Raw genomic sequence first — 19,692 nt, 5'->3', positions numbered from 1 at the left:
TAAATCAATAAAATCATTTTGTTCCAAAGGCCATGAGATGATATGTCAACATGATACAATCTCTTCCCTTCCAATTGGAAGAAAATAAAAGTAAACGTATGCTGTGATAACTCATGCTTATTGAAATCTGGAAAATGCACTCAGGAATATTCTTTCAAAATGGTAGTAGTAAAAACTGAAAATGAACCAAAACAAATCAGTCCTCGTTGTGAAATGTATATAATTTTTTGATACATGGATGTAGAGAATAAATACACACAAAGTAAAAGGAGAGTTTTGATTTTTTTGAGTGAAAAATGAATTACTGAAACTGAAAATGCTGCATTGATGAATAAATGATTAATAGGGGTACATCAAAAAGTTTATTGAAGCCAGTTAGTTTATTGCATGAAGGCATTGTGCTAGAGTCTAGCTGGAGAGTGAGCTTCAGCCCATCAAAGCAGAAAACTCTACCTCAGCTATACCAAAAAAGATTATCTTGCAATTAGAATAGTTTCCAGACACAAGTGATAAAGACATCGCCACTTGGCCTCACAGACCATAAAGTTTCTGAATTGAATCCTGGTCTATGCCTAGTTAGCGCCTTGGGATGTCCTCCTGACGTGAAAGGCGCTTTACAAATGTTGTTTTCTTAATCTCTTAATCAAAACAACATTCAGGTTGCTATAATTGGCCTCTGCACTTAGGGAAACAAAAAACAGCAAGGTTTCCCATTCCTGATTGCAGTCCAGAGGAGCATGCTGAAAAGTAGCATTTTTTTTAAGATGAAAAATCTCACTGAGGGATCACCAATGGCTTGCACTAAATCCAGAAAGGGATAGAAACATACTTACTACTTTAATATCTTTGGAACGCTTAATTTAAAAAAAATAATGGTTGACTGCCTGATCTGTAATGTGTAATTGAAGTTGGATTGGTTGATCTGACCCATGCAAGGTGAAGCTCAAATAATAAAAGCAAAATGTACTTTTGATAGATTTTATATTACAGATTAACAAACACTTAGCACCCGACAATAATGTTATATATATCTTATTTGGTCAGCTAGGTGACCAACAACAACTTGCATTTATATAATGTCCTTCATGCACGGTAGAATCTCAGAGTGCTTATTGGAGCACTGACATATGTAAAATCCCATTTCCACGCTAAAGAGTTTCCATTCTGCACTGAAAGTTCCACATGTTCCACCTACACATAGAAATTCCCACCTTTAGAATGGAATATGCACTCTCTCCCTGGAGGGATGTATCCTACTTACCTAATTCCAGGGAGCATTAGACAGAGGCTGCAAGAGCCAAGGCTTAGGGACCCTTAGAATATCTGCTGGAGTTTAACTAGCTAAAACCACACAACTTGCCATTGTTGGAAAACTTCACGCAACTTGTCCAGCTAGTATAATCCTACCTATTAGGGCTTTGACGTTTGCAGGGTTAATGGGAGCTGAGTGAGAAGTATGCCTGTCCCGAGTGACTACCCATCAGAGTCCTTTTGATAAAATAGGATGGTTGGTCTGTCAGAGCCGTGCCCTGGAGTACCGTAGACTCACCTAACTCAGAAACCAAACAACCAAGACCAAAGACGGCTGGATCAATTCCAGCATTCTACTGTCAAACATTTCATTTTGGAGCCAGTTCAGCTCCAAGGTGACTGTGCTTCCCTCTCTCCCCTTCCAGGATAAACATTATCTACACTAGTATACAGTCAAAAATGTTTTTGATGTTGTCAATGGGTCACACTAAGTATTAGATAAAGCTGAGTATAATAGATGGTAACACAATAGTCCATGCTAGTTTGTTTTGGTATGAGTATAAATATAATGCCTTTGTACCCAGAGTATACAGACGTCCAAAGAGAAACTACATCAGAAGAATTTTATCTTGTTCTATTCCCCTTGAAGGCAATAGCTTTTATTACTAGAGCAGACTGTTCTTCAGTAATGAATCTTTATTTCCTAAAAAGACCAGCTGTTACAATCAAGCAGATTCCACATCAGTATCCATGCATGAGGCATTCTTCAGCCTTTGGGATCAGTTAATAAGAAAACAGACACAATCAAAGCCCTTGAAAATATGGTTGGGATAACAGTCAGTGCATTTACACGGAATAAAAATTAACACACGCAAGCTGAACATTGCCAAAATAATCAGGAACAATTATGCAAATCCACTACAGCGACTCGCTAGAGATTTCAAGATGAAGCAAAATGGCTTTTATCTAAAGTGATCAAATATATACATCTCATATTTCATTGGTTACGTGATCTGCACTGCGAGGTTCAGGGTATGGGTATTTTAAGTTTTGAGATATTCATAGGGATGAATGTCAGGAAAAAAGAATCAATTGCACCATAATGCTAAACAAATTTATTCAGTAAATAACTGAAGATCCCAGATTCAATCCTCAATTTGTGTGTTGTAGATCTCAGAACTGCAATAAGGACACTACAATTGGCTTCTGTGCTCGAGGGTTAGGATGTAAAAGTCAAGAGTTCTTTTTTATTGCTAACTAGATACCTTATTTGGATGTTTTTTTGCAATAATCATTGAAATTAAATGAATATCAAGGTGAACGTTTTGCTAAGCAAACAAATACAAACACATTCTGCAATAAAGTAATTTCACATTTAAAAGTTTACTGCTGAATTTCTTTGGATTTACACAGAATGCATTAATTGTGCTAAATACACTCTGGTATGTCATCTGGGGCAACTTAGGCGTCAGATTCGATCCCCGGCTTTCCTTTCTACCACACATCCGATCCCTGATCAGATGTCTGTTTTCCACCTCCGCCACATTGCTTGTCTCTGTCTATACCTTGCAACCAACACAGTTGAAACCCTCGTCCACGCGGTCATCACCCCAGCTGGACTATTCCAATGCCCTCCTCGCTGGTCTCCCCAGCTCCACCATAAACAAAATCCAATTCATTCAAAACTCCCGCCACATGGATACTCACCCAAACGAAACTCCATACCCCCATCTCACCAGGCTCCACTGGCTCCCAATCACTGAAGAGATCGATTTCAAGATCCTCTCACTCGTTTTCAAATCACTTCACTCCATCGCACCTCTCTACCTACCCGACCTGCTTACCCCCCACTCCACCACCCGCTGCCTCCGCTCGGCTGGCTCCGGCCTCCTATTTGTCCCTAGTGCCCTCCGTTCCACCATCTTTGGCCGTGTCTTCAACCACTATGCCCCAAAACTATGGAACTCTCCCTCAATCCCTCCACTTTGCCCCCTCATTCCCCAGTTTACAAATCCCACCTAAAGACTTTCCTTTTGCCAATTTTAAAACGTTCCAATCCACTGTTTGCTTAAAAACCTGAAGGAACAAATAGCTGTCTCTAAAGAGTCTGGATATGCAAAGAGTTACTCTTTGAAGTTCTGTAACAGTAAAGTGTGAACAACACTAATCTGATTATGGCAAAATGCTATAATCAATACAATATCAAGTTACAAATGCTGAGTTGTACGTCAGTAAATTGAATGGCAATTTCAAAGAAGAACTAATCTATATTTATTAGTGTGAAGCCTGTCTAGGAAGAGGGGTTAATAACAATAAAATACAATTTATATTTATATAGCATCTTTCATGTTGGGGTATGTCTCAATAATTGTTAGGAAAGGACAATTTGAAGACACACACCTCAGGCTAAGGGCAAGAAAGACAGCAACCTCAGTCTATGTTTTACAAGCCTGTTACTGAAACCATCTTTGAATTATTGGATAATAGGTATATTTTATTATATTTTGCTTAATCCTTTAACTTCTGTGCTATATCTGTCTTACTGTCAATCAATATATATATATTTAATAGTATTTTAGCTTCAGTAATTTATTCAACTATTAAAATTGGCAAACATTCAATTTCTGAGATTTGGGATATTTTGCCTGTGACAATGAAATAAAATTCAGTTTGTCCGTTTTAGACTAAACTTGTGTGGGAAGCAAGTGGGGTGACTTTGGGTGCAGCTGAAAGTACAAGCCCTCTTTGAAAGTTCACAGGCTACTGAGGCATTTAAAAAGCTGAAATCAGACGAATACATAAAGTTATGACGTGACCAAACCTATTCCATGATCTTTCTGAGCTTGTATATTATAAGAAAGCAAATGAGACAAAGATACTGTGGTTCACTGCAAGTACAATGAGTTAGCATGCTGTCCTCTCATCTCTGGAGCCAGAGTTCAAATCCAGCCGAGACTGATAGGATAAATATTCTCTGTCAATCTTTCTTTTTCAAGGATTTTAAATGAAATTACAGTAGGCAAATTCAACCTAGCACCTCGTCGGAATGAGAACACAACACAAACTGTCCAAAAACAAAAAAACAAACAGCACAAAAAATAGCTGGCTTGGGAAATCAAAAATTCACATTAACGCTTTTAGAGCTGTTCTACTCATCTTGAGAATCTGGGTACATTCAATGCAAAACTGTTAAAAAAAAACTTCTAGACAGCAAAGATTAGGGAAGCATCAGCAGGCACAGCACAGGACAGTTATCAAACTCAAGCATTCCACCTTCAGGGAGATTTTTTTGTTTATAGTTACATCCTTTCCAAATCTTTAGAACAACAAATTACATTTGAGTAGCGCCTTTCAGCATCGGGAGGACATCCCAAGGCACTAGACAGTCAGAGATTTGGACTTGAGCAGCGGGTTGAGATCAGGAGGGATAGAGGGCAGGGAGGGTAGGGGGGTGATCGAAGGAGCGGACAAAGTGGAGGGTCCTGAGACATGCCTTGAAGAAGGCAAGGGAGGGAGTAAGACGAAGTGATTGTGGGATGGAATTCCAAAGGGTGGAGGCAGAGAGGCTGAAGGCCTGACTGGCGAAGGTGGAGCAGGACAGGCGGGTGGGGGGGGTGGTCATAGAGTAGGCTGAGCCCACTGAGCGAACTGAGAGGATAGTTTACAACAGTGTACAATACTTCGTAAAACAAAAAAGAAATCTAGATCAATATCAAAGAGAGAAATCTGAAGATCAGCAAGAAAAACACATATCAGTAGGGGAGAACACAGGAAGATGCACAAAACCTAAAAATGTCATCACAACCCAAAACTCATTTCACTCTCCATTGTACAGTTTGTATATCTCAGCCTTACATTTCTGCTGCACCTGTCTCATTCCCTTGTTCTCTCTTACTCAACGCATATTTCTCATATGATATGAAATGGTTTCTCATTTCAATTTTCATTTTCAGTGGTTCAGCAAGAAAATCAGCTATCTCCCCACAGGTAAAATGCAATTTATTTTTGCACAATTTATTAAATGTGTTGCTGTCAACTGAAAGCCTCCTCGCCTAGTTGATGCTGCTTCATCTTACAGGGCTAGAGAAAGTTTGACAAGAACAAAATTTAGAACACCGCTGGGCATGTATAGGAATAAACAAAATAATTATTTCGTAAAACACAAGTGTTTTTATATATTGTGTTCTTCATGGTTATATTTCATGGTTCTTAGCTAATAAAGCTGAACAAAACTCCCAGCTTCATTAGAGCCTTTCAGTTAGCCTGTTCTCTTAAGATAACACTGGTTGTTTGTTCTGCATGTCAGCTTTGTGTATGTATAATGTAATAAATGCAGTGGCAAAATAGTTTTAAGTGGCTGATGGACTGAAAGTCATGTCAAAGACTATCAAAATAAATATTAAGAGAAACTAGAAGGGTCTGTTTGAGAAAATCTCCAAAACTTGATATTCTACAATGTTTGTCTCCTTTATCTATAGCTGCAGATGAACACATTGGAATTGAGAAGACAGTTGACATCTCTATGTGATAATGTGAGTATAAATGATTTGAAACATTGCAATTCAGCATATATATGGGGCACTTTTTCTCCAAAAGGTAGACAATTTCAACCTGCATTGTTTAAGTCGATTCATTTATTACACAATGACACCCTGAATGTTTATTAAAAGTATTTCTTGAAAGATTACAACAGCAAATTGCAGTTATATAGTGTCATTCACATAGGACATTCTTAAGAAAATATTGCAAACCTTGCTGTATCATTTCCCCATGCTGTTCAATCACTAATCAAGTCATCAGCATAAAGGTTTGAAAAGACGTGAGATCAGAGGCAAAGGTTTGAAATAGCTGCTGACGATTAGATGTTATAATACTTAGAGAACACTGGAGCTCTGTGTGTATTACTGTATTACAGTGGAGCTCTGTTTGTAATACAGTGTTATAGTGGAGCAGATGTCCAGGTTATTAGATCGCCACTTCCTCCACTGGGCCGAATCGTTAATCTGCTTACATGCACAATGAAAGTGGCTATAGTTTATACCACCATTAGGATTCATGTATCTCTACCACCACAATATAATATTTCCTTACTCCACACACCTAATAATAATCCCTCCAAAACAATAATAAATTGGTCATTTTCAATCCACGACTGTTTGTGGGACACTGCTGTGTTCAATTGACTGCTGCGCTTCGCCCACAAATATACGGTCAATTCACTTTACAGCATATTCTGTGAAGCGCTTTGAGACGTCTAGACGTGAAAAGCACTATATCAAATGCAAGGATTATTATTTATTATTATTAATGGAGCTCTCTGTAAATTTTCTTCCAAGACGACCAATGCGACTAAAGGGTAGCTTAGTCCTAGTTGAACAAGCAGCATGAATTTTAATCTGCATGGTTTTACGAGTTAATTTTCAACAGTACCCCAAGGCATACTCTGTAGTCCCCAAACCTTGCCGTTTGCCAACCTGTGCCTAATTTCTCCAGGATGAGGTAAGAAGCATACAAACCCCTACGGAGAGAGTCCACAATCCGCGCCTTATCGTGTTGTCGAGACATCCCAAAGAGCTTCACAGGATATACTGTAACATGAATTGACTGTATTTTGTGGGCGAAATGCAGCAGCCAATTGCGCACAGCAATTTCCTACAAACCACCATGGAGTGAGCAAACAATTTTATTTGGGGGATTGCTGGCTAGGACACTGGGAAAAACTCCCTTCTCTTTTTGAATAGTGCATTGGGATCAGTGATGTTAAGCTTAATAATTCCTCTTACCTTGACAAAACAGTTCCTGTGTCCTGGAACAGATCCATGAACATAAAGGATATTATGTTTTGTATTCACCCTCCACACCTAGAAGATCAATAGAATACATTTGGAATCAAATATTTACGGAAGAACTACATACAATAACTTTTGACATGTGTGCAATGAAATTCAGTATTTATTTTGTAATATTCATTAGAAAGTAGTGGAATTTGGATATTATTGTGGTCATTTTGAGATTTGGCATTCTTTTGTCAGGGTGAGAGGCAATGTATTAATTTTCCTCCTCTTCATACATGATGAATCCTATCATTCAGACAACCCAAGAAGTAATAATGTGGGTCAAAACCAAAAAATAAATCAATTCCATAAAATGGAAATTCTTCTTTTAGAATTGACTCATTACTTTCTTCAGTTTTCCTGTGAGAATTCACTTTTATTGCCAGATCCACAAGCACACTTAAGATCATTTCCATTTCAATCTATATGTCATCATGAAAGGATTAACTATTGACTGACTGTCCTAATTGGTTTTATTGCTAAACTATGGATCAGAACTCCTTTATTCTGAGGAACAAAGCATCTTTGGACACAAAACTAATGTAGGTACTTTGGAAAAGCTTGCTTCATGATTTGCTCAATGTGTTCTTCACTACTTAAAAGAGGTATGCTTTTCCATATGTCAAAATGTTCTTTTTTCTTGCTGTTTAATCTAGCTGAAGATGCATTTAATTGTGTGGCCTGTTGCATTAATATTTTTTTAAATGGGGAATGTGAAATAGTTTTGAGTTATTCTCAAGATTACTTTCTCCTATTTATTTATTATTGCAGTCACCACAGGAATCATGAAAGATTATTTGCACAGGTTAAACATGAATGTAATTCCGTTTAAAACACTTCCAAATATCTAAGTTGCTTAACGTACAATATTACTATCATGGGCATCTATAATCTCCTGAATTAGATTTTCTGCTAATTTCTTTCTGCCTAAATTACATAAAATAGAAAGATTATATTCAAACGCTCTCTGAATATACTATTTAAGTTGTTGAATGTGTAATATTACTGTCATCGGCATCAATAAGCTCTAGAGCCAGATTCCTTGGCAACCAATGGTAGTTTGATGGTGTCTTATGGCTAACTATCACTTAATGTGAATCTATTGCTTTAATTCACAGCTTGTTTTAGTACACTAGAGTGAATTCAAAATACTTGCTTTAAATAGCTACCTTATGTGATTGAAGTAAAGTAGTCTGAAAGCAGTGGATATTTTTGTAATTGATCGATTGCAATTGACCCCTCTCTCAGTCTCAGTGGTTTATTTTGAGAAATCTGTCAATCCATAGTAAATTTTTCTCAGTAAATACACCAAATGAGTCTTGAATCTCCATATCATTTTCTTCAATCATAGAAGATTACATTTTCACCTGGCGATTATCTGCATGTTCACTTATCATGGGGCTCCATTGTAGAATGGGATTTGCTAAGCCATTAAAAAAGTCTTGATGAAAGAATTAAGTATCGATGATGGACTCATGAACTGGGCTTGGAGGAGAAGGCAAATCACTGGGGAATGAGATTATTCCCACGCAGCAACTATTAACTTTGTCAGCCAAAACCCAAATGGGTTGGGTGCTCCTAGCTGGACAAGCAGCAAGAGGCTTGCCAGGGTTCACAATGGTAAGATGCAGTTTTAGCTGGTTTTTAATTGCTAAAGAAAATACTCTACTGATGGATTCAAACCACTTTGTCTTAGATACATAAATGTAAAGTACTAACATCCAACGGCATCTTAACAACAACAATTTACATTTATAGAGAGTCTTTCAACATTGGGAGGATGTCACAATGCATTTCACAGAGCTGATTGGGAACCTGAGCTCGGGGAGGGGCACGGAAACTGAGGAGGGAAAAAGGTGGCAGCAAGCTTGGTAGAAAAGAGGGAGGGAGCAAGGGACACTGGGATGGATTTCCATCGAGTTGTGGCAGAATCACAGACTGGGCGAGGGACATGAAGCACCCGGTGTTTGCTGACCAGAAGTAGCAGTCAGGGCAGTAAGGAAACGAGGAAGTCGCAGAAATAACATGGGGTAGGCTGTGGAGGGATATGAAGCGAACTTAAATTTGATCCTCTGGGGGATGGGGGCCTGGTTGAGCTGAGTAGATAAGAGTGATGTGTTCATAGAGTCTGGTGCTTTTGCACAAATCTTTCTGAAGTATAAATGCTTTGGGGAAAACATTTTTCAGTTTTTTTAAAATAAGGCATTGAAATTTAGCAGTGAGAAATGGTTTCCATGAACTATGTTGTGTATTTTCACCTTTGAGTCTAAAACTAATACATAGTGATAAGATGAAGACATACTTTTGTCTTCAGTGTCTTTTGGTTCTAATAGCCCTTAGTAAAATGGAATTGTATAGTGGGTGACCAAAAGACATGATACCATTACAATGTTGAATAAGTATTAAAAAATATATATTTTTAAATAATAGGGCAGTTATCACGACTTTTTGGTCACCCTGTATTAATCCTATTTCCACGATATTCGAGATTAAGATTAATAAAAAGGTGATGCAGAAAGTAATTGAATAAGAGAAAGAAGATCCTCCCTGTGGAAGGCTCCGTCGGCTCTAGGGTGTTGAAACCAAGATTTTCAAAGCCAGCATGGACCTGTTAGAATCATCATCACTTCTTCTATTCAATAAAAGATTCAAAAGACTCCCGCAAGTGTTTGGGTAGGCAGTCAGTCACAGTATCTGTATTTGAAAGATCTAACAAATGATCTAACTGATACCAGATACTGTGCAGAACTGTAGCAGATGGACAACCAAAGGGTGATTCCAGGTGGTTCTAATAGTCAGGGTCTAGCCACAATGAAAGCTTTTTCAGAGCAAAAGCCTCAGCACCCATTGATACCCTTCCTACATTCAGGCGTGCTGAAGTCAATTTTGACTGATGCTACTGCTGAGATAACAACTAGGGCTTTGAGGGTTCTGTAATTTTAGGGATTTGAACTATTTGCTGAAAGCATCAGCTATGCTGATTCCCTGGTGCATACCATTCTGCAATGTCTTAACAAATCTGGCTGAAAATTTCAGATAAATTACTTCATGTTATGCTTCAAAAACAAACATGTCAAACATTTACAGTGACATTTTCTTAAATATTTATTTCAATGATGAGCAATGAGCAAAGTTTTGTCCAGTCAACCATGAGAAAAACTGAACACTACTTTTCAAAGCATTTTCTCTCAGGGAGGAGATAGATGCAATTCCATCCCCCAACACTGTTTAAAGAATGGATTGATCACTTCACATGAGCAGTAATTTCTACCCACCCCTCCCCCTTCACACTCCCTTTAATATAGAGGGAATGTACATTATACCAAATTTCACTGTTACTCAAACTGATTTTATCAAACTGTTTTCTCATGGAATAATTTAATATACTCTACTGAGTATTATATTTGGGCAAGTTTTTAATAACATCTTTTGTGTTAAATATTCCAATCATGTTAATTGAGGAATAAATTGAACAGATTCAGAACAAGTTTAATTCACGGCAGCAGTCTCTAGCCTGAAGATTTTTTTTAACATTTGCCTTCCTTTTGTGTCCCTCCTGCGAGTGACAATTTCTGCAGTATATTTTGGCAAATGACAACTGAGTTATATTTGAGGTTCATTTGTTTTTAAATTGCATCCCATAAATAATTTAGGCATCTGCAATATTCCAATATTGTGAAATTAAACGCTTTGTTCCACTGCCCTTTTTATTTGTGCATATTAAGCACATACAATTTACAGTATGTGAAAAATATAGTTGGAGAGGTGATTTGCCTTTTCACAATGTTCAGATAATCTTCATGTATTTGTCAGTTACCCTCAAATAGATTTTTGTTTGTTATCCTGAGCAATTCCTCAAAATTGTTTCTCCTCATCGGCATATGTTTCTCTCCACCAGGGCTGGTCTTCTCTTCCTGGAGTTCAGTTCCGTTGATATCGCTTGCTCTCCCCAAACATGTACAACCAATAGAGGGTGCTACAGATGGATCAGAAATCAGAATCCTATCTGGAATTCTCTTCCTTAACTTAGCTCCTGGGGAACTTGAGTTAATTGCTGGAATGCACTGCTCACTTGACAACTGGTCAATAGCCTCAGGCCATCCAGTCACCTGACTACCTGACTTGCTCAGGTGGTCGTGAAGACAGGTTTCAGGTCCGCATTGTCCTTTGACAATTTTGGGGCTAGAAGAATTTGGGGGGTGTGTGACTGCGGCTTGTCTGCGGTGACAACCCTCGTTCCCTAAGTGGAACATTTTAGTCTAATTTGGTTAATGGGGCTGAGCAGGCCTAACCTCGTTCACCAATAAAAAAAATTAAGATGGTTGCTTCTGTATAAATGACTAATCTTCTATGCAGAAATTATCTCCTGTTTCTCCTCTCCATTAAACTGATTTCTTCCATCCTTCGTCTACTGAACATAGATATAAACATACTAAGTTAAGTCTAACCTTTAGTCCATGAGCTGTGTTGTACTTATTCCCCATTTTTCCAGGCATTTTCTTCCCAGGAAAAACTCTAGCAGGGTCCTGCATTCAATAAGACATGAAACTGCTGGTGAGAAAGACATGGAAAATACATTCTCTGACCTTGCCATCAATACAGAGACAAAGAATGGTGAAACAGCAGCTTTAATATGAAAGTTCATAAATATCTAAGGAGAGATTAATATCAATCAGAATTTCAACTTTGAATCCACTTGCCCCACTACCATTTTCATCATGTAGAATTTAAATATTATAGAGTGAAATATGCATTTCCCAAGCACCTTATGAGGAAAGTAATTACAATGCTATTCAACCTTTAAATTCATATTGAATTTAAGATTCCCTTCAGTAATAAATAATACAATATTAGTTATCTAAACAAAAAGAAAATTGAAACAAAGTAAATATTGTCAACTCAGAAAATCAATTGCATGTTCAATCCATTGTAATATTTACTGACATCGAGTAAAATATACATTTCAAAGCATTTTAACATGCTTTGATACGAAAAAAGTCGAATACAGTATGAACTGCAAAATCAAAATCATCTCCTTTCATACATGTAATCAAGTATAAAAAATCACAATTGCACTGGAATCTAATAAAATTAATAATGTGCGATGCATTGAGATTTTTTTTCAGTTACTAGAGATTAATAACAATATAACCCTTGTAATTATTGTCAACTGGAAATAGGGCATTGATCTAAACAAACCACCCAAAGAGTAAAACCGAACATGGAATAGAAAGTGTTACAGATTGTCAGAGTGATTGGGTAAAAGAATGTCAAACCCTATCATGATAAAGAAGATGCAACAAAAAGCTCTTATTTTTCAAAAATCCTGGAGCAAACTGCAATGAATTCAACAATTCAGTGTGACAGCAGCTTTTTCAGCACTCGGCTACATCACCAGAGAGATAATACTTACACCACCAGGCCCTGAGGCTCCTGGTCTTCTATGGGTTTTCGTTTGTCCATGGGTTGCAGGCTGGCCTTTAAATCCCCATCTCTTCATAACTCCCTGAAATCCTTTACCAATACTACAAGAGGAATGAAACAACAAATACATCAGAAATTTTAAAAAAGCACTATTTAAATACACTATTTAAATGCATTGCTGCAGATTTTTACAACTGACCCAAATATGAAACCGCCCCAATATTTACATTAGAGATGCATTTTTAAATGGGTTATGTATAATCTAGGAGAAGGGAACCTTGATTATCCACTACAATGGGAAAGAAGCAAAAGGGAACAAACTTAGTTTCAAATTTAGCTCAGCTTGTAAACACTACGGGGGAACGGGACTCTCTCTAGAAGACATGTAGACTAAGGCAGATGATTTCTCCCTAAAATGGAAAGGATGACTTCTCAGTAAATCAGGAATTAAAGAAAGCTTCAAATTGGGAAATCTTCGATTGGGGGATATTTAGATGAATAACCTGCACATTTTCCTAACAGTTGGGTTTTGAGATCAATTTCTTCCAACTCTTAAATCACACATTACCAAACTTTACCAATATCAAGTCATAATAGGGCAGTTCGCCCTATTTTTTCCTGGATCAAAACCCAAGATGGTCAACCTCACTATTTCAATGCTCTCCACTTTGTGAGGTTTTCAGAATTAGTTTGGAAGTTATCAGTTCAAATGCAAAATATGTGAATGTTTGTATAGGGTGGTGTGGGACCACATAAACCAGCTTTTTAATATTTAGGCTGTTTAATTACAGGAGACTGGTTTTAGTAATGCAGTGTGTAATTAAGAAGAGTTGGATAGGTACTGTCATTTTATTCTTTAAATCAAATTGCATGATTGAAAACATTTCAGAGGGATTTAATCATCTCGCTAAATGAAAAAAAATCAACTATAAAATTCCAAATTAAAAAACGCAACAGTTTAAAATAATTAATGCTCTCTGACATAACTGAAACCCCTGAAACCATTCAATTATGAAAACATTTTGGTTTGTTATGCTCTCTACTGTTTTCTGTTTCGCTTGACCTAGGCTGAAATAACAAGTATATGATGTGCTCTATAGTGTGTTCTATCACTGCCCTACCAACTTGCCCAAGGCAACTTGTCCTTTCTTCTTTGTGCTGAAGGTTTGGGTCTCCTTACTTTTTATTTTCCCATCAAACAAAAAAGCCCAACCAACATCGCAGAATGCCTGGAACAGCATTGCAAAAGGAGTTTTGAACTCAGAAGGCTGCACAACTGATCTTTACCAAGATATTAGTTTGGGCACTACAGTTGGGCTCAATACAGGTGAGAAGACCAGGGTTTCTACTCCTCATCACTATCTAGCAACTCTGTTGGATTTTGTCCATGTGTGGACATTGTTTGTGGACAGAATTGTGCTAGACTAATGTTGCCTTACATTCAAACAGCCCCTTCTACAGTAGAACTGTATAAATTTACAGCACAGAAGGTCATTCAGCCCATCACGTCTCTGCTGGCTCTTTAAAAGAGCATTCCTTTCAGTTACATTTACCTGCTTTTTCCTTATATTCCAGTAACTGGCTTTTTTTTTAGCTACTTATCTAGTTCCCATTTGAAAGCTAATATGGATTCTGCCTCAACGACCGCTCCCGGCAGTGCATGCCATATCCCTAACATTCCTGGTCAAAGCTCATGCCTAAATGGAGATTTGAATGAGGCACCAATGGCAAAATGTAGTCAAACACTTAGGGAAAAGGCTGGTGAGAACAAAGAATGATAAGAGATAAATAAGAAAATAATGGCTATCAATATGTTTCCTGATTCACCAATTGAAGATCCACCATTCTGACCCATTTGTTATTGTTATCAAATAATTTTAAATTTGGGCATGTAGCATTCCCTTCATTTTATCCAAAGTGTAAGAGTCTACAGCGGTATCTCACCAGCACATAATCTGCAGTTTAGCTAGAAGTCTCCCAACAAATTCCAATTGATAAAGGTAGTTCAAGGCACATTTTAATTTTGAACTAAGCTTTTCAAAACTGAAAAATAATTTTCCTAAATTTAATAAAATTATGATTTTTAAAAAAGATATAAAATTGCACTATATGAATGATGGAAATGAGAGTATAAAATGATAACTGCTATGATAACGGTTAAAATGTCAGATTGTTTTCTTTGAAAGGCAATAATGTAAAAAAAACCATTCAGGCAGTATCTGGACAATTAACTAAGCCTTGAAGGTAAGTGGGAGTATTTTTTGTTCAAAGTACTCCTACTAGAAATAGATGAAAAATAGCACACAAACAAGCAATGCTTTCCCTATGGCAAGCAATTCTCATTTTAATATCATACATGGGTCTCATCTCCTCGTGCACTCAATCTCTCCAGTGAAATGCTATGTAGAAGAGCCAGCGGATGCACTGTATTTAATGATTATAAGCCTGAGACAAGTGTGAAGCTGTCCAACCAGGGAAAGTTCAGCACTCACTTCTTGAAAAAAAACTGTGAACCTGAAGCTAATTAAAGAAGAAATACAATTCCAACAAACGTCGATGGAATTCTTATAAGATTTTTTTGGTGAGCTGGGTGTCTGATACAATTGGAAACCCATCAAAACGTTTAAGAATCTTAATAACAAGCCAGACAAGAGGTACACGTATATAAGTCACACACTGGATATTTCCCTATGTCTGGAAGGGAATACGCTCTCTCTGCCTGGGGAGGGACACATCCTGCTTACCTAATTCCAAAAAGTATTAGGTGCCGGCTGGCAAAAAACAAAGTTTTGGAGTTCCAGGCTACTCCTGGAATTTAACCATCTAAGACCACATAACTTGCCATTGAAAGCATTACCTGGCAAGCTTTCTGCTGCTTGTCCAGCTTGGACCACCCTACCCGTCAGGGCTTGGGCTTGCATGAGTTCCCAGGAGCTGAGTGGGAGGAATCCCTGCACTGAGTAGCTGGCCTCTCCCTCCAAGTCCTGCCATTGAGCCAGCCTGGCTGGGCAGTCATTAGTGGTGCCCTGGAGTACTCCAGACCAGCCTGGCTCAGCAACTGGATTACCCAGACCATCACAGAGGGTTGACTGGATTCTGACATTTTATTGTCAATCACGTCACCAGTTCAAGCTTACGTTACCTTCTCTCAATGAGGATAGCTACTGGTTGTTCATTTGACAAGCCCTAACTTCATTATAATAGGTGATTAAATTTCTGACTCATGTTATTCATCTACAGAAGTTCTTTAAGACACAATAATGTTCTCCTCACGATAAAACTTTCAGTACAAGTGTAACACAACTTGCATGTATATAGTGCCCTCCACGTGGGGTAGTGTCTGGGAGCACTTTTACAAATTGTGTTTACAAGCTCTCCATTGAACAATCCACAAAGGAGAGAAGCGCACCATCAAACTCATTATTTTACACTAATGACTACAATTTCAACAACCAAAATATGACTTTGACAGGAATTAGTTCCGATCCAGTTAAGGACATCTTGGAATTTGTTGAATGTGTACATCCAAGCAGCTGTCTTGTTTTAACCCACCCGCTGAAGAAAACCAGCGTGTGAATGTTCTACAATCCACAGCGATGCCAATGAACTAGAGAATCCAGCTAATCGATTAAACCCATTATGCTCAAGCAAAAAGTTGTCAAAACTGAACAGTGACTTCATGTACAGAGGTTGTTTGTGAGACATTACTGTGCGCAATTATGCTGCCCGATTGCCTACAAATACACAGTGAGTTCATATCACAATAAAACTTGTGAATCACTTTTGAAATGTCCTTCTGACATGATAAGGCATTATACCAAATGCAAGAATTAATCTATTACATGTGTAAAAAAAATTCTTACTCCTAATTTACCCATTTTTAAATTAGAATCGTCTGGTGCCTGAAATGTTCATTGCATTGAACAAATTGCCTGGATTGACCAAACCCTTCAAAACTTCTATCAGGTCATTTTCCATTTTCTTATTCTTTCCTTGTAATGTAGATTTCTAAGACCTGGTATCACACCATTTGCTCATCTCAAGGGCAATTTCTCTCCTGAAATTAGATAACTAAAACCACGAACATAGATATGTTCTTAAACAGCAACATTATCTCTTGTGATTGTAATGTATTCCTCTACCAATTCATGAGTACCTCAGCTGTATTTTAATATTGCCAAATATAGGACTAACCATTAAATTTATTTATCCCAAATTATCACTAGAGCTCTTTCCTGATCAGGAAACTACACAACATTCAATATTTTACTTTTTTTTAAAACCTGCTGCTGCTTATCTTTATAATTTTTCCAATCCTCCTGTAGCAGTTTCCTAATTTTAAAAATATTCTATCTACCCCTAACATAGTATTGTTTTATACCCCTACTTAACCTCTCGTCTCCCCAAATCAGTTATGATTCATCTAGAATGAGGTTCCATTCTAGCCTCACACTCTTTCGATATAATCCTTTTTTTAATTGTACATTTCCTAACAATTGGGGTGCAATTAAGTTTTAACTCATTTTGCATTCCTCTCAAGGGTACTCTAATTTATTAAAATCTAATTTGTTTTATTACTGTCCTCCTAGCATACCTGCAGAGCATTTCAATTTGATTGATGTTGTGATTACTGTATCATAGATGCTCTTTTTCTGTTACTATACATACCGCAACATTACCATGATTATCAACAATGGCAGACTGCAAAACTGTTAAGAAAGCAATCCTGAACCATGTTCAGAAATTGCTCTCTCATTTTATTTCCCAATCCCGTTTTCCTAAACAATTTTAATATAATTAATTTTCTAGCCTTTTACAAGTTTTACATCACCTCGAAAAATATTTTCTATGCACCCTCTTCTCCTGTCCAGGCTTTCTAATAACCATCAATAATATTGCATTACTATCCATGACTTCAATCCACACAGGTCTCTGCTTTATTCTACCAGTCACATCTATAAATGATCTCCTGCAACTGGATTTTCATTTCTGATATCTGTTATTGCAATTACACTGCACTTTTTCTTCAACACACACATTTCCAATTACTTATTCTGAGTGATCCTACTGTAATTAGACTGCATGAAGTTATCCTCTACATTTCAGCATCTCTCTTTTCTTTTGTGCCTGGTTCTCACTGTGATGATCCAACGTATTATATTATTTTTGAAACACTCCCTCCAAGTCTTCCGTTTTGATGAAGTTTTTTTTAAATCTTCACCCCTTCAATTTACCTCTACGAATTTCAAACTTTAGATCATTTTCATTGTGACTGTTTAAGCCGAATTTGGGGAATTGTCACTGGTGAGTGATTACATTATTCATTGTATGAAAGCAATTTTTGACCCAAATTGCTATTATACACTAGTACAGCAGGAACCTGACTATAAAAAAACATATTGAACAATATATTAAAAAAAGCAAAATACTGCAGATGCTGGAATTCTGAAACAGAAATCACTGGGAACACTCAGCAGGTCAGGCAGCATTTATGGAGAAAGGAAAGTGAGTCAACGTTTCGGGTCCATGACCCTTCGTCAGTTCTGATGAAGGGTCGTGGACCTGAAACGATGAATCATTTTCCTTTCTCCATAGATGCTGCCTGACCTGCTGAGTGGTCCCAGCGACTTCTGTTTAGATTGAACAATATGATCTGTCTAGAACTGGAGCTGCACAGAACCCCATATAACATGGTGATTATACAGAAAATGTCAACATTCTTTATAGACGTGTTATGCTGCCAACATTAATTTTAGTTGCTAAAGAGAAATATCATGCTTTAACTGAATTAGTACAGCATAACTTGATCTAGTTGATGGTCAGCGATTGAGGATCAGAGATTGAAGACAATGGGAGAAATCATTGTTTTTAAACCCCATTGAACCATACATTTAATTAACTTGCTGAAGATCAGTTCTGGTTGTTCAAGATACTTCTGAGTTCAATTTTAGATGCTGATAGAACATTGCAGTTCCCTCAGGTTTTGGTTTCAACCATGCAATTAAAACTGTCACTGCCAAAGAAATATTGAAATTGCACCATTTCTATTGTAACTATCCCAAAACTACAAATCATAGCCAGTTGAATTTTTACATTCTGTGGAATTCAGTTTAACTATTTAACCTTAGCCAATTCAGTTTTAGAGGATGGTATAAATCCAACACATTAAAATGACCCATTGGAAAATATTGTCTTAAACTTGGCACTGACCACAAAAAAGTTACACCATATCATTTGAATTTAATGCCAGCTCATGCATGAATATAAATTATATTCCCAGGTCCATCATAATGAATTTGCTGTAATAATTCAGCCAAATCAATAATTCATAGGTGTTCAGCTGCAACCTAGCTTCTCTAAAGATTTATACTGTGATCATGGTGTAATGGGATGATATTTTGTCGAATTCAAGTATCCAGTCAGTTGAATATTCTTCATTAAACATTTGAGGAAGAAAATTGCAATGACATGTAATGCTTTGAGCAAAGATCTATTCAAATATTTGATCAATCTTCCAAAAANCATTGGTACTCCCAACAAATCCTCTTTTAATACTCATCCCCAAACTTCCATCAGTCCATCCCCCTATTCCTCCAGCTCCTTCCCTTGTTTGAACATTAACCATGTACCATCCCTTCCTCTCCTTTAAAATCCTCATCTATCTTCCTCCTAAACCACCTGGATCCTTCATCCCTGATATCTCTTCTCTCCTCTCATCCCTCTGCTTCTGCACTCCTCTTGCCCCATTTCCTGTGATTTTGCTGCTCTCTTCTCCACCCTAAACCTTGCCCTCCATATAAGCTTCCCTGACCCACAACCGCCACCCCCTTGGCCTACTCACCACACACGATCTTGATATCTCTGATCTGTCCATCACGGACATGGCCATCTCCAAACATTTCCTCATCTCCCTCACCTGTGGCATCCCCCTAACCTGTCTTCCAAGCCCTCCACCAGCTTTTCCCAACTTTGGAAAAATTTCAAAATACATGACTACAATTTAATCCTGTGAAGCGTTTCGAGATGTCCCTCTGATGTGAAAGGTGCTACATCAAATGCAAGGATTATGATTTATAAAAATTAGAGGATCAATGATTTAAGTGTGTTATCACCTCTTCCTAACATTTACTTTAAACATATCTGCCATAAAGTATCAGCCTGTTCAATATTATAGAGTCTCATA

General features: G+C 37.5%; 1 protein-coding gene across 1 annotated transcript in view; it reads right to left on the bottom strand.

Moving 5' to 3' along the window:
* The window catches only part of mrpl3 (mitochondrial ribosomal protein L3), a 48,374-nt gene that overhangs the window by 8,161 nt on the left and 20,521 nt on the right, over positions 1-19,692 (bottom strand). The window contains exons 7-9 of the mRNA XM_007910438.2: positions 12,499-12,610; positions 11,534-11,611; positions 7,035-7,112 (exon numbers count right to left, since the gene is read on the bottom strand). Of these exons, the coding sequence (XP_007908629.1) occupies positions 7,035-7,112; positions 11,534-11,611; positions 12,499-12,610 (268 nt within the window). The remainder of the gene's footprint in view (positions 1-7,034; positions 7,113-11,533; positions 11,612-12,498; positions 12,611-19,692) is intronic.

This window comes from Callorhinchus milii, unplaced genomic scaffold (assembly GCF_018977255.1).
Source record: "Callorhinchus milii isolate IMCB2004 unplaced genomic scaffold, IMCB_Cmil_1.0 Scaffold2, whole genome shotgun sequence".
NCBI lineage: Eukaryota > Metazoa > Chordata > Chondrichthyes > Chimaeriformes > Callorhinchidae > Callorhinchus > Callorhinchus milii.
The sequence above is the reverse complement of the archived record's forward strand: the minus strand, read 5'-3'. Positions and strand labels throughout refer to the sequence as shown.